This window comes from Symphalangus syndactylus, chromosome 19 (assembly GCF_028878055.3).
Source record: "Symphalangus syndactylus isolate Jambi chromosome 19, NHGRI_mSymSyn1-v2.1_pri, whole genome shotgun sequence".
Taxonomy (NCBI): domain Eukaryota; kingdom Metazoa; phylum Chordata; class Mammalia; order Primates; family Hylobatidae; genus Symphalangus; species Symphalangus syndactylus.
The window spans coordinates 36,302,520-36,328,365 of NC_072434.2; the positions used below are offsets into that span (position 1 = coordinate 36,302,520).

The 25,846-nt window shown below is 36.1% G+C and overlaps 2 protein-coding genes across 7 annotated transcripts in view; one reads left to right on the top strand and one right to left on the bottom strand.

Annotated features, from left to right (window-relative positions):
• Window positions 1–25,585, bottom strand: part of ODR4 (odr-4 GPCR localization factor homolog) — a 44,199-nt gene extending 18,614 nt beyond the window's left edge. For 3 of the 5 annotated variants that reach the window (XR_010114736.1, XR_010114737.1, XM_063613759.1), the window contains exons 1-11: window positions 25,423–25,585; window positions 21,494–21,615; window positions 18,512–18,646; window positions 15,596–15,691; window positions 13,142–13,248; window positions 12,052–12,088; window positions 10,825–10,965; window positions 9,882–9,977; window positions 7,675–7,743; window positions 3,234–3,362; window positions 2,619–2,709 (exon numbers count right to left, since the gene is read on the bottom strand). Coding sequence is in view for 3 of the 5 variants with exons in the window: in XM_063613759.1 (XP_063469829.1) it covers window positions 2,619–2,709; window positions 3,234–3,362; window positions 7,675–7,743; window positions 9,882–9,977; window positions 10,825–10,965; window positions 12,052–12,088; window positions 13,142–13,248; window positions 15,596–15,691; window positions 18,512–18,646; window positions 21,494–21,592 (1,000 nt within the window). In the remaining 2 variants the exon portion in view is untranslated. Of the gene's footprint in view, window positions 1–2,250; window positions 2,252–2,618; window positions 2,710–3,233; window positions 3,363–7,674; window positions 7,744–9,881; window positions 9,978–10,824; window positions 10,966–12,051; window positions 12,089–13,141; window positions 13,249–15,595; window positions 15,692–18,511; window positions 18,647–21,493; window positions 21,616–25,422 lie in introns of all 5 variants that reach the window. The other 2 variants (XM_063613761.1, XM_063613760.1) reach the window with 2 other exon arrangements.
• Window positions 25,586–25,627: 42 nt separating this feature from the next.
• TPR (translocated promoter region, nuclear basket protein) overlaps window positions 25,628–25,846 on the top strand; it is a 68,920-nt gene continuing 68,701 nt past the window's right edge. For both annotated transcript variants that reach the window (XM_055234976.2, XM_055234977.2), the window contains exon 1: window positions 25,628–25,838. In XM_055234976.2, the coding sequence (XP_055090951.1) occupies window positions 25,769–25,838 (70 nt within the window). In that variant the 5' untranslated portion in view covers window positions 25,628–25,768. The remainder of the gene's footprint in view (window positions 25,839–25,846) is intronic.

Here is a 25,846-nt window from a genome sequence, read left to right on the forward strand (position 1 = left end):
GGGAAGGGAAGGGAGGGGAGGGGAGGAGAGGGGAGGGAAGGGATGGGACGGGATGGGACAAAGAAGGAAGGAGAAAGAGAAAGAGAGAAAGGAAGGAAGGAAGGGGAGAGAGAGAGGAAGGAAGGAAGGAAGGAAGGAAGGAAGGAAGGAAGGAAGGAAGGAAGGAAAAGAAACGAAAAGAAAAGAAAAGAAAAGAAAAGAAAAAGAAAGACAGACAGACGGACGATACCTATGAAGTCATTTGCCTGAGGTCACTCTGCTAGGAACAGAATAGACACAGAATCCGAGAACTTCAAAGTCTTTGGTCTTTCCACCAAACTACAGTCTATGCTCTTTACACAGGTCCCAAGGCCACCCAGTTACCAGTAAAAATTTTTTCACCTTTTAAAAATTTAGGATTAGGCTTTAACATTAACTTCCAAACGTATCAAGTTTAACATACGAACAGTACAACTGCTGTTAGGGGCCATTAATTTTACTAATTGAACATCAGCAAAAATTTCAAAATACTAACAATATGAAAGAATACCAGGATAGCCATATAATACCACTTTTATAAAGGATTTTTAAATAGAAGAGTATACTAATGTGTCTGATAAGGTAGATCTTTAACAATAATGGTGGATACATCCCCATACCCTGAAAATCTTGAAACCTGCAATGCAGCTATAACATACGCTGTTGCTCAGAAAGTGAAGCAATGATTTACACCACAGGAGTTACCACAAACTCAAAGTCATATTGCAAAAACAAAGCCACACTAAGATGGGGCTGCTAGACTGATGGACTATGTGAACAGGTCCCACATACTGCCCTCCCAAAACTCTCAATCCAATTGTTGCATGTAAGATTCAAATTCATGTTCCAGCAAAATTATAAATTATTAGTAAATGGAACTTCAGGGTTGTGAATTATGGGAAGGATAAATGTTAAATCTGCCAATCATAGAATCTAGTATACTAGGAATATAAAAAAAGATTATAATTAGTCTATCAAACTTAATATACCAGCTATCAGTAGTACTAAAAGAAGTTGGTTATATAGAGGAGCTTTGCTTTTTTTCCTATGAACATAAAAATATTCCCTTCAAAAGCTAATGTGGGCCAGGCACAGTGGCTCATGCATGTAACCCCCTTTGGGAGGCCAAGGTGGGTGGATCACCTGAGGTCAGGAGTTTGAGCCCAGCCTGGCCAACATGGTGAAACCTTGTCTCTACTAAAAATACAAAAATTAGCCAGGCGTGGTGGTGGGCACCTGTAATCTCAGCTACTCGGGAGGCTGAGGCAGGAGAATTGCTGGAACCCGAGGCTAATATGAATGTTTCAATTATGTACATATCTAAATGTGAATGGCAAATCCACTCACATCAGAATAATAAGAATGGGGAGATGATGATGTAGCTTTAAAAAGTGTACTCAATATTTTAACTTGCTTTTGATACAGATTACTGCGATGGTATAAATTGCTATGTTTCCCAAAAGTTGCAATCATTATTAATGGGTAAGATACTGTAACTCAGCCTTTTTAAAATCTAATGAAGTCTGTTAGAGTAATAGCTGAGAAGCATATAAACTAGTGTCATTTATATAAATAGTACCTATTAAAGGAGCTATTATAAAGCATTTAACACTAATAAATAATATTTTGATTATGGCTAAATTATTTAAAACACTCATAGATATTAACAAAAAATATTCACTTTAAAATGTCAACAAAGTTTACTCATTCTGGCAGGAGAAGTTCACTCGGAATTAATTTTTTTAAAAATCCTCCCTGACGGCCGGGCGCGGTGGCTCACGCTTGTAATCCCAGCACTTTGGGAGGCCGAGGCGGGTGGATCACAAGGTCAGGAGATCGAGACCACGGTGAAACCCCGTCTCTACTAAAAATACAAAAAAAATTAGCCGGGCGTGGTGGCGGGCGCCTGTAGTCCCAGCTACTCGGAGAGGCTGAGGCAGGAGAATAGCGTGAACCCGGGAGGCGGAGCTTGCAGTGAGCGGAGATTGCGCCACTGCACTCCAGCCTGGGCGACAGAGTGAGACTCTGTCTCAAAAAAAAAAAAAAAAAAAAAATCCTCCCTGAAATTCTTAATTGTTGACAAATTTGCTAAATTTGATAAAGTGTTCAAAAACATTTTTCTACAGCCAAGCATGGTGGCTCACACCTGTAATCCCAGCATTTCGGGAAGCCAAGGACAGTGGATCACTTGAGTTCAGGAGTTTGAGACCAGCCTGGGCAACATGGTAAAACCCTGTCTCTAAAAAAACAATACCAAAAATTAGCAAGGCATCATGGCATGTGCCTGCAGGCCTACCTACTAGGGAGGCTGAGGTAGGAGGACTGCTTGAGCCCAAGGCTGAGGCTGCAGGTGAGCCATGACTGTGCCACTGCACCCCAGCCTGGGCAACACAGTGAGACTCTGTCTAAAAAAAAAAAAAAAAAATCTGAGTAGCAATTGAAAAATTTTCATCCAATCCAATAATAAAAGATGATATACTGTTTGAAAATATAGATAGATAGCTATAAAAGATGACGTATCTGCTATATCTTGATATCTTATTACCATATTACTATATCAGTCAAAGATATGCAAAAAAGTACTTATTTTATACTCATAACTTTTTTTCCTGGAATTTCATTCAAAAGCAGATCCTCAAATAGTATTTCACAACGATCAGCAACTGTGTTCAATATATCCCTCTTTACTGCCTACAGGGAAAAACACACAAAAACACAGTAAGAAATAAAATACTTTAGATTTACAATATTTAACTAACAAAAAAAACATAATTTGCTTTCCAGTACAATCATGCCCACTAAATAACTGATACATCATTCAGTGTTTTATTTCCACTTATTTAGCACACTTATTAACAAATTTATAGTTTAATGACAAATTTGCCTAGACCATATCTAAATAATTAAAAACAGATAAATGAATAAAATTTCACATCTAAGAAAATAATTGCATTGTTCCAAATTAGATACTAATATGTACAACAGTGGAACACTTACTAAACTTGTATAGTCATCATTTTTAAAAAGGCACAAAATAGATACTCTACATATGAAAATCTTGACACCAATTATATGGTACATTTGGACTGCACAATAGGCCATTAGCAGTTAAAATCAAATTAATAATTACAAAATGAAAGATTAAAAAACGGTAAAATTTTAGGTTTTTGTTAATAGTTAACATGGTTCCATATGCTAGTTATTCCTTTTTGTACCTGCACAGCATCTTTAACTTTGGGTTTACTGCTGTGAATATAAGCTCTGCATTTCACAGCACCTTTAAGGTTTACAGAACCGCTACATATCTGGACTGTGGCTGTGGATCTGTGGTCTGAATTCAGGAGCTGAAAGACAAAATCTGTTTAAGTTCTAATAACCAACAATGATTAACTACAGGAAATATTTAAACATTATATTAGCGATTTTATGAAGAGAGAAGAAAGTTTTGATTGAGCCAAGCATTTGAAATTATTCTCCGCAAATTATTGAAAGGCCTTCACATTTGTTTTTATAAGTTACATATTATTTTCCAGGCATTTTGAAGGTATACTGAAATTAAACACAACTACATCTAAATTTTTCTAACATAACCATCTAAAATGGTTCAATATTCACTCAATATGTTCCTAAAAATATATTATTTGCAAATTATTCACATCAGTACTGTGATGATTAAAAGATATACAAAGAAGATATGATGTAGTAGATGTAAGTTGTGCAATGCAAAATAAGTTTACAATAACAAATACAAAGTGGGACGTGATAACTACGGTAAAACTACAAGCAATGCACAGACACATAGATTTACACACTTTCAACCAAAGACTTTCATGAACTAGTCCCATCCTCTTTGGTCTAAGGAATGCCAGTGCTCTTGTTTGGTTTTCAGGTGTTTCACATACATTTTCAACCCCATCATTTTAATAAGTGCCAAAATCAAGGACAGTATCAAAATAGTTAAAGTACTACAGGTTGAGCATCCCTAATCTGAAAATCCTGAATGCTCCAAGATCCAAAACTTATTGAGCACCAATGTGATGCTCAAAGGAAAAGGTAATTAGAGCATATAAGATTTTAGATTTTTAGATTAGAGATGCTCAACTGGTATGTATTCTGCAAATATTACAAAATCTAAAAAAAATCCCAAACCCAAAACACTTCTGGTCCGAAGCATTTCAAATAAGGCACACTCAACCTGCAATAGAGGCCTATAATAACAATGGAAACAAAAAATCATGATTTAAAAAAAATAACCAAAAATGGAAATGGTAAGGAAGTAATTTATGTTCTAAGAACACTTGTAGTCTAAGTCATTCAACAACAAAATCAATTCTGAAGAACAAAAGTCAAATTATACAACTTGTGAAAAGTGCTTAGTGCCTATGTGCTTATGCCATCAGGAATAAATGCGTAAAAATAATGAAGAGTAGAATATTTACATGCAAAGCTATTGAAAGAGCATTATTTGATGTCTAGTGTAATTCAAGCAATGTCTAAGGCAATGTAAATCTTCTAGGTGTTGTTAAACAATTTAAACTTTAACATGGTCAAGGACTTGTTGATAAAACATTTGCCACAGACCACACAGCTCCAAAGGTCCTGGGTCCATTCAAAAATGGCTATCATCAAACCAAGCAGCAGTGTGATGATGCTGATACAATGTCTGGAATAAGCTTCCATATGACACATGTAGAGTTCATTGATACATCAATAAGGTGGGGTTAGAGGAGGAGTAACAGGCTTCCCCTATCTACTCCACAAATTTTTACTGTAGACAAAACTACTCTAAAAAGAATGCCCTATTTTACATATTTAACATATAATTTATATATTTTTAACATATAACACATTTATATATTAGTATATGTAAATATATGTGTATGTGTGTATATACATCCATCTATCTATCTATCTATCTATCTATCTATCTATCTACCTATCATCTATCTATATTTAATTACGGCATTGTTTTCCAAAATAGACTAGACTATTAAAGACTATACACACACATATTAAAGAAAAGAGGTATTTTTTGGTTGGTTGGTTAGTTTTATTTTGTTTTCTTTGAGGCAGGGTCTTGTTCTGTCACCCAGCCTAGAGTGCAGTGATGCTATCACAGCTCACTGCAGCCTCAAGCTCCTAGGCTCAATCGATCCTCCCACCTTCGCCTCCCAAGTAGCTGGGACTACAGGCGCACACAATCACCCCCAGCTAATTTTTGTATTTTTTTGTAGAGACAGGGTTTCACTTGTTGCTCAGACTCATCTTGAACTCCTAGGCTCAAGCGATCACCCTGCCTAGGCCTCCCAAAGTGCTGGGATTACAGGCATGAGCCACCATGCTCAGCCAGGAAAAGTTTTAAAGAATGTAAGGTCTGACTCATTCCTTTTAGGTGGAACTGTAAACCAGTTGGGGTCTACAAATGTAAACTCCTCTTGGTTATCTGGACTTAGGAATAACCTGGCTGACAAACAGCCTATAGGTGAGGGAACTTCTGTGATGCTGACATAGTATTTGAAAAAGAGAAGATCCCCATTTCTATGGGAACCAAATGAAATCTTACACAAGTAGTGGCATTTGGGCTAGATCTTAACGTACAGATAGCATTTTGACAGTTTGGGTGACAGAGAAAAGAGCAAAGACATGATACATAGTTCAGGAAATACAGTTTTAAAGGTACGGCAAGCATATATCTAGAAAATGAGGTAGAAAATAAGAACAAAAAGGTATGCTGAGGCTATGAAGAACCCTGAGTTGGACTTCTCTAACTAGTCAGTACAGAACACTTAAGAAATTTTGAGCAAGGAGAATAACATAATCAGTGTCCGGCCATTGTACAAACTCAATAAATACTTCTTGAAAAAATTAATAACTGAACATAAACTATGATTCAGAAATGATCATCTGAGTGTATAAACAGGATAGAATAGATAAATGTAAAGTATTTCAAGAGATATACTAACAAAGTAGAAGAGATTTAGAGAAACAATCACTTTGGACAAGAATGTATAGATGAAGAGAGACCAGTTAAGGGTTACTCGTGCTAGTTTAGGTAAAATAATACTGTTGTAAGGCTAATGACAGCAGGACTGTATGGAAAATAAAAGAAAAGCTTAATACTACAAATAAGGAATCAATAAGACTTAACCGGGAGAAAAGTGCCAATAAGTACTTACTGACTACTTATTGTATATTAGTCACTTCAAAATTTCCAGCTAGGTGATCGGTGGAGTGACTGCCAAAAATATATTATACTATATAATATTATTACTACACCTGGCCAGGCGCAGTGGCTCACGCCTGTAATCCAAGCACTTTGGGAGGCCGAGGCGGGCAGATCACGCGGTCAGGAGATCGAGACCATCCTGGCTAACACAGTGAAACCCTGTCTCTACTAAAAATACAAAAAATTAGCTGGGCGTGGTGGCAGGCACCTGTAGTCCCAGCTACTTGGGAGGCTGAAGCAGGAGAATGGCGTGAATCCGGGAGGCGGAGCTTGCAGTGAGCCGAGATCACACCACTGCACTCCAGCCTGGGCGACAGATCCAGACTCCGTCTCAAAAATAACAATAATATTATTACTACAATAAATTATCTCATGAGATCATCTTCCACTCATCTCTCTATATTCTCACACTCTATACATCTCCCGACTACAATTTTACACTATTAATAAAATAATCTTAACCAAATTGTTTAATAAACCATGAAGTAAGCCTAACTAGTGAAGAGCACATAAGTAGTGGAATAGCCAGCCTCAAAACAAAGAATACTTCTAAAATCAAGACAAAGTAGAAAATCAGAGACTAAAATACCTCTAAGGTATTGAAAAATGAAATTGAGAACTCACATCGAGTGGCATATGCCCAAAGACAATTTACTAATGCTCTATTGCTACACACAGAAAAAGAAGTAACTAAAACATCCACAAATGCCAAATTGCTTTAAATTCTATTCAGTTCAAAAAAAACACAAGTCCTGAGAGTATTTTTGTTTCAAAATCCAGTGTAATATTGAAATAAAGTTTCCCACAAACATGCGTGTGCTATTTTATACCCTTGTCTGTTCTTCAGGATAATTTCAAGTAGGATTAAAATCAAAGGCATGCATTTTTAGGAATAATTAGTGGCTTTAACTTTTTATTCTTTAAGATATCCAACTTTTAAATTTTTGAAAAGACGTGTAAATTAAAGCAACCATACTTACATATAAAACTTGCTAATTAATACTTTGTGATTTTTATCAAATCGGGGGGTATAAATCTAATAAATCTACTTCAAAATACGCATATGACAACTCTTTGCACCTCTGTGTACACATCTTTTAAGTTGTTAAAATTGCAACTTTAACTATAAAAGCTACAACCCAAAATATGTACACATACATACATGTATAAGTATGCATGTATGTGTTCATATTTTTTTAAACTGCTATTTATTGATGTTAAAATTTTAATATCCTTGAGGCAAAAAACTCAAACAGGTTTTATTAAAATGATGTTTCTTGGGAATAACCTTCCTATAATCAGCCGTTTCATACAGTCTCTTACAGCTCTAAAATCCTTTTATTCTCTAATGAGAAAAATAAAAACAGAAACAGTTTCATTATGGTTATGCTAATAAATATTTTAAGTAAGTGTTATTTTAAAGTATTTACCAACTGCGTTAGCACTCTGACATCAAAAGAAAGACTAGTTGCTTGAGTATTTCCTCTAGAAGATTTTTTCTGAAAAAACACAAAAGTTAAAAAGCCAAATTGTGAAACCTGTACAACATAAAAGACAACTTATAAACTATTGTACATATACTAAGTAACTTAGAAAAAACAAGTCTTTTAATTATTTTAATTTAGCTTTTTATATAGATATTACTTTATGTATTCTGTATCAATGTGCACTCTTTAAAACAATTAATTCCATACTTTCATTCCTCTAAAGCAACAACTGGCAAACCACCGCCTGTGGGCAAATACCCACATTGCCACTCATCTTTGTAAATAAAGTTTTACTGGTATGCGACCAGGATCATTCACTTATGTATCTCCTGTAGTTGCTTTCATGTTACACAGTAGAGATAAAAATACAGCCTGTGAAATCTAAATAGGTAGTATTTTTCTCTTCACATAAAGTTTGCTGATCCTGCTTTAAAAAGGGAGAGATCACAAAAGTTCCGCTTCCTTCAGGTCAAAGCTATTTTAGAAGCCTCTATAAACCTCTTTTATAAAATGGCCATAGCTTTTGAACTGCCATCAGGGCAGAACATGTGGCCTTTGGTTGCAGGTCAGCAGTTTACAATTTAGAAATCAGATGAAATTCAGATGACACTCCTGTAAAGTTTTGGGATTCCAATTACATCATTTTCTTTTTTTTCTTGGACTTATTTTTTAACTTTTAAGTTCATGAGTACATGTGCAGATTTGTAACACAGATAAACTTCAATCATGGGGGTTTGATATACAGATTATTTCATCATCCAGGTATTAAACCTAGTACCCCTTATTTATTTTTCCTGATCCTCTCCTTCTCCCTCCTTCCAGTGTGTTTTTCCCCTCTATGTGTCCATGTGTTTTCATCATTTAGCTCCCACTTATAAGCCAGAACATACGGTATTTGGTTTTCTGTTCCTCTGTTAGTTTTTTTTCCTTTTCTTTTATTTTGAAATGGAGTCTTACTCTGTAGCCAAAGGCTGGAGTGCAGTGGCATGATCTCGGCTCAGTGCAACCTCCACCTCCCAGGTTCAAGTGATTCTTCTGCCTCAGCACCCCAGTAGCTTGTGATTACAAGCACCTGCCACCACACCCAGCTAACTTTTGTATTTTTAGTAGAGACAGGGTTTCACCATGCTGACCAGGACGGTCTTGAACTCCTGACCTCAAGTAATCTGCCCACCTTGGCCCCTCAAAGTGCTAGGATTACAGGTGTGAGCCACCACGCCTGGCCCCTGCCTCCCAAGTAGCTGCGATTACAGGCACCTGCCACCAATGCCCAGCTAACTTTTGTATTTTTAGTAGACACAGGGTTTCACCATGTTGACTAGGCTGGTCTCAAACTCCTGACCTCAAGTGACCCACCCACCTTGGCTCCCCAAAGTGCTGGGATTACAGACGTGAGCCACCATGCCTGGCCCCTGCATTAGTTTTCTAAGGATAATGGCCTCCAGCTCCATCCATGTTCCTGCAAAGGACATGATCTCGTTCTGTTTTTATGGCTGCACAGTATTCCATGGTGTATATGTACCACATTTTCGTTATCCAGTCTATCACTGATGGGCATTTAGGTTGATTCCATGTCTTTGCTATTGTGAATAGTGCTGCAATGAATGTAATGCATGCATGTGTCTTTACAATAAAACAATTTATATTCTTTTGAGTGTATAGCCAGTAATAGGATTGCTGGGTCAAATGGTATCTCTGTTTTTAGGTCTTTGAGGAATCAACACACTGCCTTCCACAATGGTTGAACTTATTTATACTCCCACCAACGGTTTATAAGCATTCCTTTTTCTCTGCAGCCTTGCCAGCATCTGTTATTTTTTGGCTTTTTAATAACAGCCATTCTGACTGGTGTGAGATGGTATCTCACTGTGGTTTTCATCTGCATTTCTCTAATGATCAGTAATGCTGAGCTTTTTTTCATACGATTCCTGGCTGCATGTATGTCTTTTGAAAAGCGTCTGTTCATGTCCTCTGCCTACTTTTTAATGAAGTTGTTTTTCTAAGAAAAACATTTGCCCTTTACTTTAAAAGAAATTAGAAATGAGAGGTAGATGAAATCAGTTTTCTTGTAGGCAAGGACTAAAAATAAGTAATCTTTTATTTTTCCTTAAGCACTAACAAGTTAATAAGATGATTTTCTCTTAACTTACCTGTCCTTCTAATAGGTCACAATCTTCACCTTTAACTTGTCCATTAATCAAATAAACACCATTTTCTATTTCCTTGGCCCAGCGTGTAAGTCCATTCTTAACAGAAACACAACATGGAAATCTTTCAGATATAATGCCATCTCAATTAAACTTCCTATAATCTACTTTATTCCACCTAATAAACTGAAATATTAAAATCCCTAAGTCTCACTAATGCAGCATTTAAATCTAGTTTCACAAATTTAAAAAAAAGTATACCCCCCATTCTTGATACTTTATCATATTTAATAATACAGTTTTTTTCTGATCTTTATCCCAGAATAACATTAATGTCACAGACTCAGGAGGTTATTAAGTACATGACCAGTTAAATAAAATTTAATGCCCATTACCTTAAAAAAAGTGAGAAAAAAGCCTCAAATAATATGTCTAAAAAATTTTTAAAAAAAGCTCTATTTGACATCTTCAATGTGAAAAATGAAGAAAAATAAGATAAAAATAAAAGAATGGTATAGAAATACAAAAAAGAACTGGAAAAAGGAAGACAAAAAAACCTAACTACCAAGAGAAAGCTAAAAGTCCAAACAGTATAGCTTCTTACATTAATTACATTTTACACATGTTAATTAATGAATACTGGTATATTTAGTTTAATGACAAAGCACATAATACTACTTAATCGGCATATGATAAGTACTAGTGTATTTAGTTTAATAACTAAATTATTAGTTATTATTAAACTGAATACACTAGTATTATGACATTGTTCCACTTCTAAAAATTTCTAATTTGGCTGCGGTGATAAGTTACTCACTCATATAACAACCTTATTATAAGCAGAATGTAATTTTTGAGGATTGTAAAAAGAATGACACATGTAAGCAGAATAAAAGTAGATTGTTCACTTGGCAATCACTGAAGAAAATTCATTTTACCCTGATACCTTTGTATTTTTCTCCAGAGTATAGCTGACAGAAGTAGCAGAAAGTGGGATGTGAATATTAATGTGAACTGTACACTCTAAAGAAAGCCATGAGGATGATAATCCACTTTGATACTTCCAATCTGCTGGTCTTGCTGAACTCTAGCAGTGGAGAAGGGAGAAAAATAACTACGATGTAGTCTAGATAAAATACATGGATCAACAAAACATTATTCAATATACAACCTAAATAACGCATACAAGCTGATATCTAACATATATGGCTAAACCCTTGATCAAAAGACTATAGGTTGAACTAAACACAAAATAAAGCATGTGTTAAGTTCAGTACTCATTGCATCCTTGGCAACACTTCTCCTCCCAATGGTAGGCAGAAAAAGAATCAGAAATTTCCATGTTTAGAATTCTGAAAGGTCCTTTGATCCTCTAGCTTCAACAGTATCAATACTGAAGATTCTGATGTGAAGCAAATAATCACTGAGCAACTCCTAGGTGGCAGGCATTCTCCTTTCTGTCCCATCCTTGCTAATGACACTGCAAAGTTACTTTTTCACATACCCTTTTAGATGCATTAGCAAAGTGCTAATCTGGGTTTTGCTGAATACACATAGCTTGTTTAATAGGCAGTGCAGCTACCAAAAGTCCTCAGTCACTTTTACTACCAGCCTCTCAAATATAAAACCAAATACACAAACAAGGTAAGAGGAGATTAACAAAGATATTTTAACAATTTTTTAAAAAGTTGGCTGGGCGTGGTGGCTCAAGCCTGTAATCTCAGCACTTTGGGAGGCGAAGGCAGGCAGATCACTTGAGCCCAGAAGTTCAAGACAAGCATGAGTAACATGGTGAAACCCTATCTCTATCAAAAAAAAAAAAACAAAAAAAAACAAAAGTAATTAGCCAAGTGCAGTGGTGCATATCTGTAGTCTCAGCTACTCAGGAGGCTGAGGTGGGAGGATCCCTCGAGCCCAAGAGGTGGAGGCTGCAGTGAGCTATGACTGCATCACTGCACTCTAGCTTGGGCAACAGAGTGAGACCCTGTCACACACAAAAAAGTTTTCTTTATCTGTAATAAAATTAATCATATTTCAAAATAAAAACTACAGTTGTTTGTACACATCAATAGGAAGTGATAGCAATGGAAATTATTAAAACTAAATATAAAGCTGAATTTTGATTGAAAATACTTTGTGACACAGGAAAATCTTTAAAGAGTAAATTTCTTACCTTTGGATCATGGATATCATAAGTTCGACAGAATATTCTTTACTAATTAAGGACAGAAATAACCAAAAAAGGCATTATTGATAACTAAAAGAATATAAACCATCAAAAAATAAACTAAAAAATGCACACATCCAAAAGTTCTTACAACATCTTAACACTTTAAAGATATGTGTACATATATGTACATATGTGTGTATGTAGTCATATAAACTGCTGTCACTATAGTACTTGCAGTGCTTGAAAATCATTTCCTACCTTTTATGAATCCCGCTAATTGCAATAAATAGAATCAAAGCACTCGTGAGATTCTGCTCAAATATACACTTTCCATAACAAAAAGTATCACTGTTTTACATGAGGTCAAACCTGAGACTATTCATTGGATTAAAGGGCTTGTATATGAAACTGTGCAGTTAAATACTAAAGTTTTTTTTATTGTTGTTGTTTTTTGTTAAAAAAAAAAAAAAAAAACCCTGCTTCTGCAGGAATGGTCACTTTTAAAATTCTGTCTTTGGAAGTCCACGGATCGTGTCACTCCTTTGGTGAGGCTGACCCTTGCTTGGGAGGTACCCTTGCCCTGGCAAGGTGTAGACAAGAGAAGGTAAGGAGGTCGTGTAACTGGCTTTTAGTGTCATTTCATCTTAGCCAAAGACATAAGAATTTCTCCGATGTCCTATACCATCCAGCTCTGTGCACCCGTGCTTTGAATTGTACATCCTTATCTATAGAAACTGGAGGTAAAAACTTTAACATAATAAAAACATTACTTTGCCTAAGCCATCAGTTAGGCATTTATCTCTGTAGGGAATCTGCTGTGCTTGGATGTACAGGGGCAGATAGCTGGTAAAAAATTCAGAATCCTGAGTCTTTCATATTTCAGATCTCAAGCTTTTTATGACCTTGGGGCATGATTAACAACCATTATTGCTATTATTATTATTGGTAGCTCTAATTCCATGTTATTTACAGAAAAATCTTACAAAACTATGCCTATTTTTTAAATGATGATTTAAATAAATAGCGAAAAAACCTTGTAAGAATATTATTTTGGTATTTTGTACTTTTAAACCATAAACTGAACAAAAGATACTTTTTTGTAGAAGCACAAATGTGAAGTGTCACTCGTTCTGAGACTTCCTCCTCTGTGAAATTCCACAATCTCTTTCTATTTATAGACTTTTCCACAGCAAACATTAGCTGAAAGAGAGAAAAATACACACTAATTGAATGCAAAATGAAAAAAAAAAGTGAGTGTTGAAATAGGCAATTATAATGTCCCCAACTCTCATTTAGCTTTAAAATTCCATGATTCTTTATCTATTGGAGAAGGGGTCTCACTATGTTGCTCAAGCTGGCCTTGAACACCTGGGCTCAAGCGATTCTCTCACCTCAGCTTCCCAAGTAACTGGGACTACAGGTGTGTGCCACCATTAATTTTTCTTTTCTTCAAATTAAAGACTGGAGCTAATTACTAACCTTTTTGAATTCCTTTTAGGAAATTACAGAAAAATTGGGTTTAAATAAAAAAATGTAATTCACTATCATTAGAGATTAATTGGACACGAAAAATTAATTTGGGGCAACTAGAATTTATATAAACTATAGAACAGAGACTTTAATTAGAATGAGAAATGACAAGTGATTTTAACTAAAGAAATCGAGCTTGTCACCCATTCAGCATTTCTTATTTAAATGTCACACAAGACTTAAGGCAATATACAACAACATATAAAATACAGTAATAACATAAATTAAAAGTTAAAGTAGAATAGTGAGATAAATTTTTGTCAGAAATAAGAATTATAAAAATGCATACTTGATATAAAGGGTGGTAATACATTTCGCTCTAAGCTTTCTAACAATAATGTGCAGAGAGAAATCTAATCTGTAACCTAATTCACATGGTCTGTAAGCTAAAAACAATCATCAGAGGAGCCACAACTTTCTTCATAATATAAAAAGACATTCTTCCAGAAACACAATATTAATGTAATATGATGAATAAAGTCCTTAACAATAACGGGTGACACTGACAAGTTTTATAAGGCTGTTTCTTGTAGTGTTTGTCAATGTAGCCAGTGGAAACAATTAGATAATTGAAACTCAGTAATTTCAGAGATAAAGCATTTCTAAAGTTTTATATACTTTTTAGGAACAAAAGATACAAAAGCAAGGAAAGTGGGCCTGGCTATATCGCTCTAGCACTGGGCCCACATCCAACCCCCTCAATTCAGCAGCAGCCACAAAAGGTTGCACAATCAATGCTATTAATATTAAATACGCATAGATTTAGGTTAAATTTCAAAATGCCAAAGGGAATGAACAATTGTGAACAAGGTAAATTTATTTAAGATGGAAAAATTGGCAGAGGGTTAAACAATTTAGCAGGGAGAAGAATATCTCCATTTTCTTCCCTTACTCCCCTAGGTGCAAATATCAAAGGCTTGAAGCTGGGACATCTGACAGGTTACAAGACTGAAAAAATCTGTAACATCTGAAGTTCTCAGCTGCACACTTTTTACCTAAAAAATGTTTTTCTGGGATACTGTTGGGGTTGGGTTTTATATGTCTCAAGATTTTAAGGTCCCCACTGTTTTGGGGTATGAAATACTCTTCAAAAAGTTCATGTGGATCCTGAATGCTAAAAGAGCTGGCTACACAGAATTTACCTTAGGTTTGGGTTTTAGGGAAAACAGCATGTAGACCTTCATATTTACTTTTACACTAAGTTACCCAATTCGCTGGTGCAGTAATTAAGCAAAAAACACAGGAGATTCCTGATAGATACTGTGTCCAGGAATAATCTGATTGTTTGTATTTTACTCTCAGGATCTTGGGAGAATTGAAAACAAGGTAAAGAATTTCAGCACCTATTAATTTCATGTTACAGTAATCACTAGGTACTAAATGGAAGGTGTGACAGAATACTGCTATTGCATAAGAAAAACTGTTAAAGCATTATAATTTGTTTCCTAATAGTCAGAAATTATCTCTAAAATAAAGACTATTTTAAAATATGTAGTTCTTCTGTCAAAAAGAATTTTACTTCCACAAAGATGTCTTTTTTACAACAAATTATTAGAGCCAAGTGACTGAGTTCTTAATATTATAATCATTTGAATTTTTCAATATTTTATAATGAATTATTTGCTTGCATAATTTACGTGGAATTACTGTCATTAGTCATGGTTATTATTGAGAAATAAATAATTTAACTTTTTAACTTGAGGAAAGAATAGCTTTTTCAAATTTGTACGAAATGCCATATGGGCTGATGATAGCCCTGGTTTGGATAGTGTACTAAATAAATAATAAAATTACCAATGGAAAAAAAAAATAAAATGTGTAGTTTTTAAAAATATAAACATTTTTTACACTCAAGATATCCAAGCAATTGAGTGACAAAAGCTTTTTCAATGTAACCCCAACAAAAAGAATTATGGAAAACAAATTCAAATACGCCTAGAATCATTATACATACTCACAATCAATAAAAATAACATATAACTGATTTCATTAAGAATGTTCGATATATCAAACTTACTCTACGCAGGGCATTTTGAAAATCACTTGCCAGTTCTAAAGTAGTAATAATAAATACTCCAAGAACTAAAAGTCCCCCTGGTAGCATTCTGGATACCTAAAAATAGAAATATAGTATTAGCTAACAAATTGGCATTATATGCAATCCTTTCTGTTTGAGAAACTGTCTGTTTAGCGTGTCCTTAGCTTTTCACCTTAAAACTACTTTATAAATAAAACTATCTGATAACAACATCCTTTAGCTACATCAATAAATAAACCCTTTTCTCAGGAGATCAAAGACTGAAATATTTTTTCAATGGCGTCCCACCATCAGCTAAATATTTTTAAATGAAGTTTTATTTTAGATTGATATTTCAGACTTTCTAGGATCTGGCCAATGTGATGTTTATACACTCATTTGACACTACTTTTCCTCAAGTAATTCAAATATTTGTCAAAAACTACTTGAAAAGTAGTGTCAAATGAGGCTATAAACTGTTTTCCATACACATCCTAGGCTTTCTAACTCTATGTCTTTACTCAGGGTGCTCCCTAGGCCGAAACTGACGTTTTCTTATATTTCTACATGTCTCAACCCTATTGGATACTTCAAAGGAAGCTTGAGGAAGCTGCCTTCCCTGATCTTTTGATGTCTGAACTCTGACAGGGCTTTGGTGTAGTTTTCCCATGGATTTTATCACATAGTCTTATATCATAGTTATCTGTGAACCCTACTAGTTGGTCAGGGAGTTCCTTAAGGGAATAAGTAATTCTACCTTTGTATCCCTATTTTTAGCAGCATACTAGATCTGGAATTTGAACAGAGGGAGTCTGACTTGAAAATCCATTATTTTCTATTGCATAGATTAACCTCAAATTTTTAAGCCCATTTACTGATATTGGGCATTTATGCTATATCTAATTTTACCTTAAAATAATATTGATTAAAAATCCTAGTACGTCTTTCTGCATTCATAGAATTATTTGTTTAGGACAAATCCCTTGAGGTGGATAACTGGTTTAAGAAGTTATACATATTTTTAAGGTTTTTGATACATACTACCATGATATCTCCATATCTGTATTTCCCTTCACATGATTGTGGCTAGCTCTTAATACCACATGGATTTTTTTCTATCATCTATACTCAGAGATTACAGTGTTTTGGTTAGCCTTTGATTACTTAATGTATAAGCAATCAATCAGAGTAGAGTCTTAGAAAATTAGGTATCATGATCTAATCCTTAATCTACTTGCACTATGTCTGCTGGTGTTTTTCTCTGATTTAATAAATTCTATTTACTATAGTAGCACAATTCTGACAAACAAAGTTTTCATATTTAGCATAGGGAGCCTGCATATCTTTTCAAAATCACCAACACAAAAAAGTAACCATTTTTTAGGAGATAGAGATGAGAGCAAGAAAGGGGAAAAAGTAAAATTAACCTTTTCTTTCTAGAGGTAAAGGTTAAGCTAATTTACTATATAAATTCATTAATATTCTGTGTGTGTGTGTGTGTGTGTGTGTGTGTGTCATATACAATTTTATGACAGACCAAAAGCAAAATTAGAGTAGAAAGTTATTTATAAACCACTGGGAATTTAACTTTACATTACTTAATATTTTCTTTAGAAGATAGTTGCCATGTTTGTCCCCTTAAATATCATGTTGAATGTGAACCCAACTGGGGCCTAATGGAAGGTGTTTGGGTCATGGGGCAGATCCCTCATTAATGGCTTGGTTCCATCCTCACAGCAATGAATGAGTTCTCACTATATTTGTTCCTAGGAGAGCTGGTTGTTAAAAAAAAAAGCCTGGCACCTCCCAACCCCTTGCTTCCTCTCTGGCCAAGTGATCTTTACATACCAGCTCCAATTTACCTTCTGACATGAACAGAAGCAGCCTGAGGCTTTCACCAGATGCACAATCTTGCAGCCAGCAGAATCATGAGCCAAACAGACCTTTCTTTCTTTATAAATTACTCAGTCTTAGGTATTCCTTAATAGCAACACAAACGGACTAAAACAATAATAATTAAATATTGGATTTCTTTGTTCTGTTTTGTTGAGACAGAGTCTCGCTTTGTCGCCCAGGCTGGAGTGCAATGGTGCGATCTTGGCTCATTGCAACCTCCACCTCCCAGGTTCAAGCAATTCTCCTGCCTCAGCCTCCCAAGTAGCTGGGATTACAGGTACCTGCCACCATACCTGGCTAATTTTTCATATTTTTAATAAAGACGGGGTTTCACCATGTTGGCCAGGCTGGTCTTGAACTCCTGACCTCAGGTGATCCACCCACCTTGGCCTCCCAAAGTGCTGGGATTACAGGCAAGATTTTTTTTTTTAATATAACTATCCACTGCCCCATGATCAAACACACACACAGACACAGATATATGTCCATGTATATATATATATATATCTACATACATAGAAACACGTTTGAGTTTAAAAGATTTAAAGATTTAAAGTTTATTGGAAAAGGAAATAAATCTTTTATTAAAGAAAATTCTTTTTCTTAAAACAAACAAAAACGCAGAATGTGCAGGTCTGTCACATAGGTATACGTGTGCCATGGTGGCTTGCTGCACCTGTTGACCTGTCCTCTAAGTTCCCCCCCTCACCCCCAACCCCAGAAAAAGAAATAATTCTATTTTTACCTTATTCTAACATTATTTATTTGATGATATATAATTCATTCAATAAATACTTGTAAGTGAATTAATTTAGTCATTATTCCCACTCACCCATCCCAAATCTGTTTTTTCCTCGTGTAATGCCAACACTATCCTCCCAGACACCCAGGCTAAAAATCTCAGTCATCTTTAGCTACTTTCTCCCTATGTCTCTTCTCTCTACTCATTCACTAAATCTTCTTGATTCTAGCTCTTTTTTGAAATAAAACTTAAACATATAAACAAAAAAATCAGATAACCTGGCAGGCATGTTCTGTGGCCCATTCTTCATCCAAGTTATCCAACTTAGCTTTGGGATGTTTGAGGTTCTCACTTTGCTCCTCTTTGGGTGGCGTTCTAGTGGCAAGAATCACATAATCCTTTTGTGACGAACACTTCAAAAACAAATTACAAAGCTTGTTAAAGTGATATCTGATTCCTCAATCTAATTAGGGTGATACCTGAATTCCTTAGCTTTTATGACATGCAAAAACTGAGCAATATTTGTAACAGGTTAAATCATTAATATCCACATTATAGTGGAAGCTAAAGGGAAGCTAATTTTCAAGGATGGCCTTACAACCTTTCCCTCACATGTTGTTTATCTTTTAATGTATTTAATATCTGCTTCTTATTTATTTGGACAACTCAAATGTAAATCACGGAGTGGTCCCTAAAAATGGTTTACTGGATGAGTGAATGAATTACATTAACTAAAAAGTAATATGCTTATTCAGTTTTCTAGTTATATTTGTTATATTTTCTAGTTATATTTGTTTTATAAGTTATAAATGAACAGATCAGAAAATATTAGTAAAATTAAACAACAAGTGACCTTTTGTATCTTATTTTAACTGAAATGATGACAGTAGGGAACTTCCACATACATTTCCACAGAATAACAAAGGGGATTTGGGACACAATTTAAAGTGATACAGAGTCTATGTTCCTCAAGGGTTTTTTTGTTTTGTTTTTTGTTCTTTGTGTGTGTGTGTATTTATTTATTTAGAGACAGAGTCTTGCTCTAATGCCCGGGCTGGAGTGCAGTGGTGTGATCATAGCTCACTGCAACCTTGAACTCCTAGGCTCAAACAATCCTCCCCCTAAGTAGTCTCCCAAGTAGCTAGGACTACGGGCTCGAACAATCAGCCACAACGCCCGGCTTTTTTTTTCTTTACTTTTTTGTAGAGACAGAGTCTTGCTATGTTGCCCAGGCTAGGTCAAACTCCGAGCTTCAAGCAATCCTACCACCTCAGCCTCCCAAAGCATTGGGATTACAGGCATGAGCCACCACACCCAATCTGTTCTTCAGTTGTAGTATCAGTTAAGTAGTAACCAAAGTTGGGAGATCTAAAAATAAACGTAGGGAACATTTAATAGCTCAGTTTCACTAGAGTGAAAGTTTCCTATAAAAAAGAGTGAAAATAACACTGCTAATGCAAGTTAGCATTGTATCATCCCCACACATGACCTGAAACTCTGATCATTAGTATCATCTTGGGATAGAAAATAAGAGTAATTATTCCTACAAGTTATTTTCAGGAAGTTACATTCAAATAAACACTGGAAAAGAAAGTAGGTCTCAGTTAAGAAGGCTCCTCTTTTCTTCATAAAATGTATAACTTTGAAAAGAAAAAGAAACTGACAGAGACCAGGAAACAGGCAAGCTTACGGGGAAGGAAAAAGTAACGAACTCTGGAAGAAAAGGGAAGAAAAAGCATGTAGAATACTGAAAGGAATGAATTGCTCTATCCTTGAGCAATACATACTACAGCATAAAGAGACGGAAGGAAGGCCTTAAATTATGAGACACTCATTTGTAAGATGGCAGTTTGCCTGAGCTTTAGAAACAATCTTTATCCAGTTAAGACAAATTTAGAAGAGGGTCTTTCTCCGTGACTTTTTACCTCTACTGATCACATCTTTCTCTAAGACTCTTCTTCTCTTAAATATTTTAAACAAAGAGAAAGAAAAAACCTTAAATAGAAAACTCCTAACAAAAAGAGCCCCACATTACAACTGAATTAAAAAGAAATTCACACCGTTCTCAAGAGAGGCGGTCTGGTTGTCTAGTAAGAGGCCTCACAGGGTGGTGCTACCTGGTAGAACCATGTAGATCTGCCCTCTGTCTTGCAAATTAAGAAATCTGATTTGTAAAAATTGTGAAAATGAGCCTTTCATGGCTAGACTGACATTAACTAAGTTTATTCAGAATGATGTAGAAAACTAAAATGTCACGAAGGCATCTGAACACATGAGTCCTCTGGACAGTGTATTCTTTATAAGTAGATAACATGGGGCATCAAACTATAAAAGTAGCTTGGGAATATGGATAGAATCAGAATAAGGAAAGTTAATTTTGTAATTTGAAGATTCTAAGGCATCAGGCTAAGATATCTAGAAAGAAAATTGTCCCAATAAGAGCTTTATTGGCTAGTAGGCCTCAAAATCAAGTCCTTGAGCCAAAGTGCACTCTCCCCAGTGTTTGGATGGACACAGTCAGCTTGACTGTGTGACTCTCCTTTTTTTTTTTTTTTTTTTTTTTTGGCTTTGTACTGCTGACTGGTCCCTCCTGCCCATTAACAGGTTCTTCCTTCACTCATAAGACATCAGTGGCATGGGTTTTAAAATAAGTAGCTGAATCTCTGTTCCATTTTGTGTTGATTTTTAAGACTCAGCTCTAAGAGGAAATTAGAATTTGTCTAATTCCCAAATTTTTCCCAATCCCTCTCCCTCCCTATTGATCCAACAACAACAAAAAAAATTCAGTAAGATGGGTACTATAGCTTATAACAAAAATATGACCACTGTTGCTATAAGTCTGATATAAGACAACACAAATTAGAATAGGAATAAAATTTTCAAAAGCTTCTTTTGTAAAGAATTGGACAACCAGATATTAAAAAGATTAGAAGGAAATACAAAACACTTTGGAAAGACAACAAAATGTGAAAAATCTGGTCAATAAACATTCTAATTCTGAAGTTTCCATATTATAAATTACTTTTACATGGTCAAAGGGGAAGGTGTCCTGACTTGAGCAAAACTGGGCTAGGTTTGTCTACTTCTCCATGTTTCCTCAAAGACCTACTTTAAAGTTACTTCTTCTACATTCCTTCTTCCATCCCCCAATCTGGAGTTTATTATTAAATAGCAGCTTTTAACTTTAAATAAACAAGTAATTTTTAAAATAAATTACAGAGTAATTATTTAGTAATAAATGCAGAGTAAAAGATACATACCTGTCCTATTAAAAGGCCAGAGACAAAAGCCTTTCCTTGGAGATTTATGTTTGAAAGATACTGGCCAACAGTCTCTTCTACAATATAGGTTCTTCCCATTTTTAGAACTAAAATCTCCTATACTACAAGAAAAAAAGATACAGTATTTTTAGGTAAAATATCATTTGCAATGTCTTTATCATGGGAGTAGTACAGCAAGAGAAGTGATACTATCCTGAGGCTATCTCATGCCTTGCAGCAAATGCTTATTACATAGTGTATTCCTTCTTGAAAAGTTCAAATGCAGTTCCAGAGTTCTTCTCAATACAGTGCAGCAGGAAACAACCACAAATCAACCAGTGTTGACATGAGAGATCAAACCTTTTACTCATACCTGGGATAAGGGAGAGGATACTAAACTAGTAAGCAACACACCAGATTTCTTTTTTTTTTTTTTTTTTTTTTGAGACGGAGTTTTGCCCTTGTCACCCAGGCTGGAGTGCAGTGGCGCAATCTCGGCACACTGTAAGCTCCGCCTCCCGGGTTCAAGCGATTCTCCTGCCTCAGCCTCCTGAGTAGCTGGGGTTACAGGCGCCCACCACCATGCCCGGCTAATTTTTGTGTTTTTAGTAGAGACGGGATTTCACCATGTTGGCCAGGCTGGTCTCGAACTCCCGACCTCAGGTGATCCACCTGCCTCGGCCTCCAAGTGCTGGGATTACAGGCGTGAGCCACCGTGCCCGGCCAACACACCAGATTTCTTATTTTAGATCTACTCCCTAGTTGTATTATCTTTGATAATCTGTTGCTAAGTCTCAGTGTTCTCATTGCTAAAATCATAAACATGAATTTCTGAATAGTTCATTAGGAGGTAGAATCAAATTCATTTACTTGATAAGCATATATGAAAGAACTATACTATTTGCTTAGAAACTATGCTAAGTGGGATAACACAAAGATGAGCAACACGATCTCTGTCCTTGAGCAATACATACTACAGTAAGAGTTATTTAAGTAGATAAATAGCAATACAATAACATTTATATAGCTTCTATTTTATACAACGCATTATTGTAAGCACTTTCCATGTAACATTAATAATTCATAAAACCCCAGGAAGTAGGTACCATTATTATAATCCTCATTTTATAGATGAAGAAACTGAAATGAGAAAAGTTGATTAAATAACTTGCCAAAGTGACAAAGCTGGGTAAGTGGCAAAGGAGGGACTTAAATTCAGACACTCTGGCTCCAGAATCCATGTTTTTCAACATCATGCTCATAATGAGGAATTGTAACAAGTCCTTCAATTAAATCATTACTAAGGGTAGCTCTTACTCTGTTTCCTCTCTAGTTTGTGGATGGAAGTCAGCATATTCATTCCCTCTATTGGCTTATGCTCCTTTGATTTGCATTTCTACAGCTTAAAACCAAAGATATTGAATATAAGAGCTAGGCAATATAATGAATGATTAAATCAAGGAGTTCATAATCGGTGAGGATGAAAATGTAAAAGAGATGATATCCAAAAGACCTGTAAAACAGAGACTGCAAGAACACAGTTACAGTATTTTGAACACTGCAGTTCAGGAATAATCATCATTTGGGTTCTGTTAAAAATGTGAATCTTATTCAGTACCACAAAGTTAAGGCTACCAGAGATATGCTGGGGTGGTATATCTGATACCAGTAAACTGTCAGTCACAAGACGGTTTTGCATTTTAAAACTAAAGCCCAGAGAATGGATTCAAGTTTGAAATGTCCTACCGGAGGCTGTTTCCTTATTGTTTCAATGAGCTTGTTCAGTTTTGTCTCAAAAATACATTAATTTCTTCAGAGCTCTTTTTTTTTTTTTTTTTTTTGAGATGGAGCCTTGCTCTGTCGCCCAGGCTGGAGTGCAGTGGCGCCATCTCCGATCAGTGCAAGCTCCGCCTCCCAGGTTCACGCCATTCTCCTGCCTCAGCCTCCTGAGCAGCTGGGACTACAGGCACCCGCCACCACACTCGGCTAATTTTTTTGTATTTTTAGTAGAGACGAGGTTTCACCGTGTTAGCCAGCATGGTCTCGATCTCCTGACCTTGTGATCTGCCCACCTCGGCCTGCCAAAGTGCTGGGATTACAGGCGTGAGCCACCACGCCTGGCCTTCCTAGCTCTTTTTTTGACAACAATAGACGTGAATCAGATTTGCATATCATTTTTCAGAGACTAAGTCTAGGAATGCTTGTCTAAATATCACTGATGCCTCTGTGAAGTTAAGGGCTTTTACCTTTTAGTAATGTCTTAAGGTATGCAATTCTATGTATCAACTTTCCTCTACATCATATTATATTCCTTTTCCTTCTGGTCTAATAATTCTTAATTCTTGCAATAAATACAAGTAATTCTAAAGTTATATTTAACTTTTAACCTTATTTCTTCTAGGGTGTCACCTAGTAGCCATATTAGTATGTAAGAAACTGAATGTAATAGGCAGATAAAAATCTATTCAATTATGAAATCTGATTGAATGTCAGATAAATTTTTCTTTAGTGCTCTTTCAAAATTTTTAAATGTAGTCAACCATACTTTATCAAAAGCAGTACTAAAAATATACACAGTCAGCTTTCCACATCTGTGGTTTCCACTTCCATGTATTCAACCAACCACAGATTGAAAAATTATTTTTTAAAGCATGATTACATCTGTATCGTTAAAGATGCTTTTTCTTGTCACTATTCCCTAAACAATACAATATAACAACTATAGCATTTACATTGTATTAGGTATTATAAGTAATTTAGAGATGATTTAAGGTATGCAAATGCTACACCATTTAATATAAGGAACTGGAGCATCCATGGATTTCGTATCCATGGGGTGGGCAGGTGAGAGGGTCCTGGAACCAATGCCCCACAGATACCAAGGGACAAATGTATTTTGCCTTATAGGGTCATAATTTTCCAGAAATGCTGTATATCAGCCAAAGCCTTTGTGGTCCAAGCACTGTGACTGACACAACTCAACCTTTCTGGGCTCTGGTTTCCTAATCTATAAAATAAAGCATTTGAATCCTAGCAGATCTGAAAACCTATCTAATTTTAGGATTCTGTGAATCTAAGTACAGGAAATCTACATTTCCCAAATGACAGATCAACAGTATGATAACACTGTGGGCTTAGGACATAGCATAATACTTCATATACCGGCAACTGTAATTACAGTGCTTATCTAAAAAATATTTTTGGGGAAAAATCAACCTTAGGCTCCGCTGCTGATTTATTTTTCCTTAGTTATTACAAAATATCATAAAATGCTTCCATTTATATTTCTTAGATGGCTTCACAACATGATTCAAAAGTAGGAACTAGAGAAAAAGAATAAATTTCATATAAGAACTAAATCACCAATTCACAGAAGGCCCATGACTGTGGGAACTGCAGAGAGACGACACTGGGAATGCATTATTTACACTGAATAATTTAATAAATTCTTTCATAAGAGTAAACACGAAACAATCTACGGATTGAGCTTTAAAATTACAGAATTATGATCTGGAACCATACAAGTTCTGTTACTGTAGAAATTAAAAATCTGTTTAAAAACTTCAGTTACAACAGTTTTCAACTTTAAAAACAATATAATGTTAGGTAACAGTTTCTGCAAAGAAACATTTAAAACATAGGCTACACTCAAAGTGCTACCAGTTTCTTTTAATTCTCCTCCCGAAGAATTAACCCGGGTCCTTAAATTCCCGGGTACTGAATCACTCAGTACCACCTCCCCACCACCAAAAACCATTTAGGTACGCCGTTTCAAAAAAGGTAAGTTCGTCAGAAGTGTGTGCCGGAGTGACTGTCCATATGTTTCCAACACTGTCCCTTCCTTTTCCTCTTGAAGAGAGCTGCGTGCTCTAGCGCGCGCGCGCGCGCACACACACACACACACACACACTACACTTAGGCTGACTTACCTGTTTTCAGAATGTGCACTCGTGGCAGACAATTACCTCGGACTGTCTCTCCGGAGCAGATGGGGGTTTCGGGCGCAAGTACCAGCCTCTAGGGGCCAGATTCCCTCTGGTCTCAATTCACTGCCACTTAATTCATCAGAAAGCGACCTACTTCCCACACCTCACTTCCCACTCCAAAGCCAGGGTCTTGGGAGTCAGGTGGCGCAGATTGATGACGTGACGCCCCCCCCTCCCTTCCCCGCAGAGCTTCAGCCAAAGCGACTGCGGTCGCCACCCCGCCCCCTTCTGGGCGCCATAGAGAGCGTGGCGGTAGCCCGGAGCCTGCCGTCCGGCCCTACCGGGACCGATGCCCTCTAGTGGCTCAGTGTCCAGAAGCCGCCAACGAGGACGATCCATGGCATCCCGCGGCTTTGACGGTAAGGTC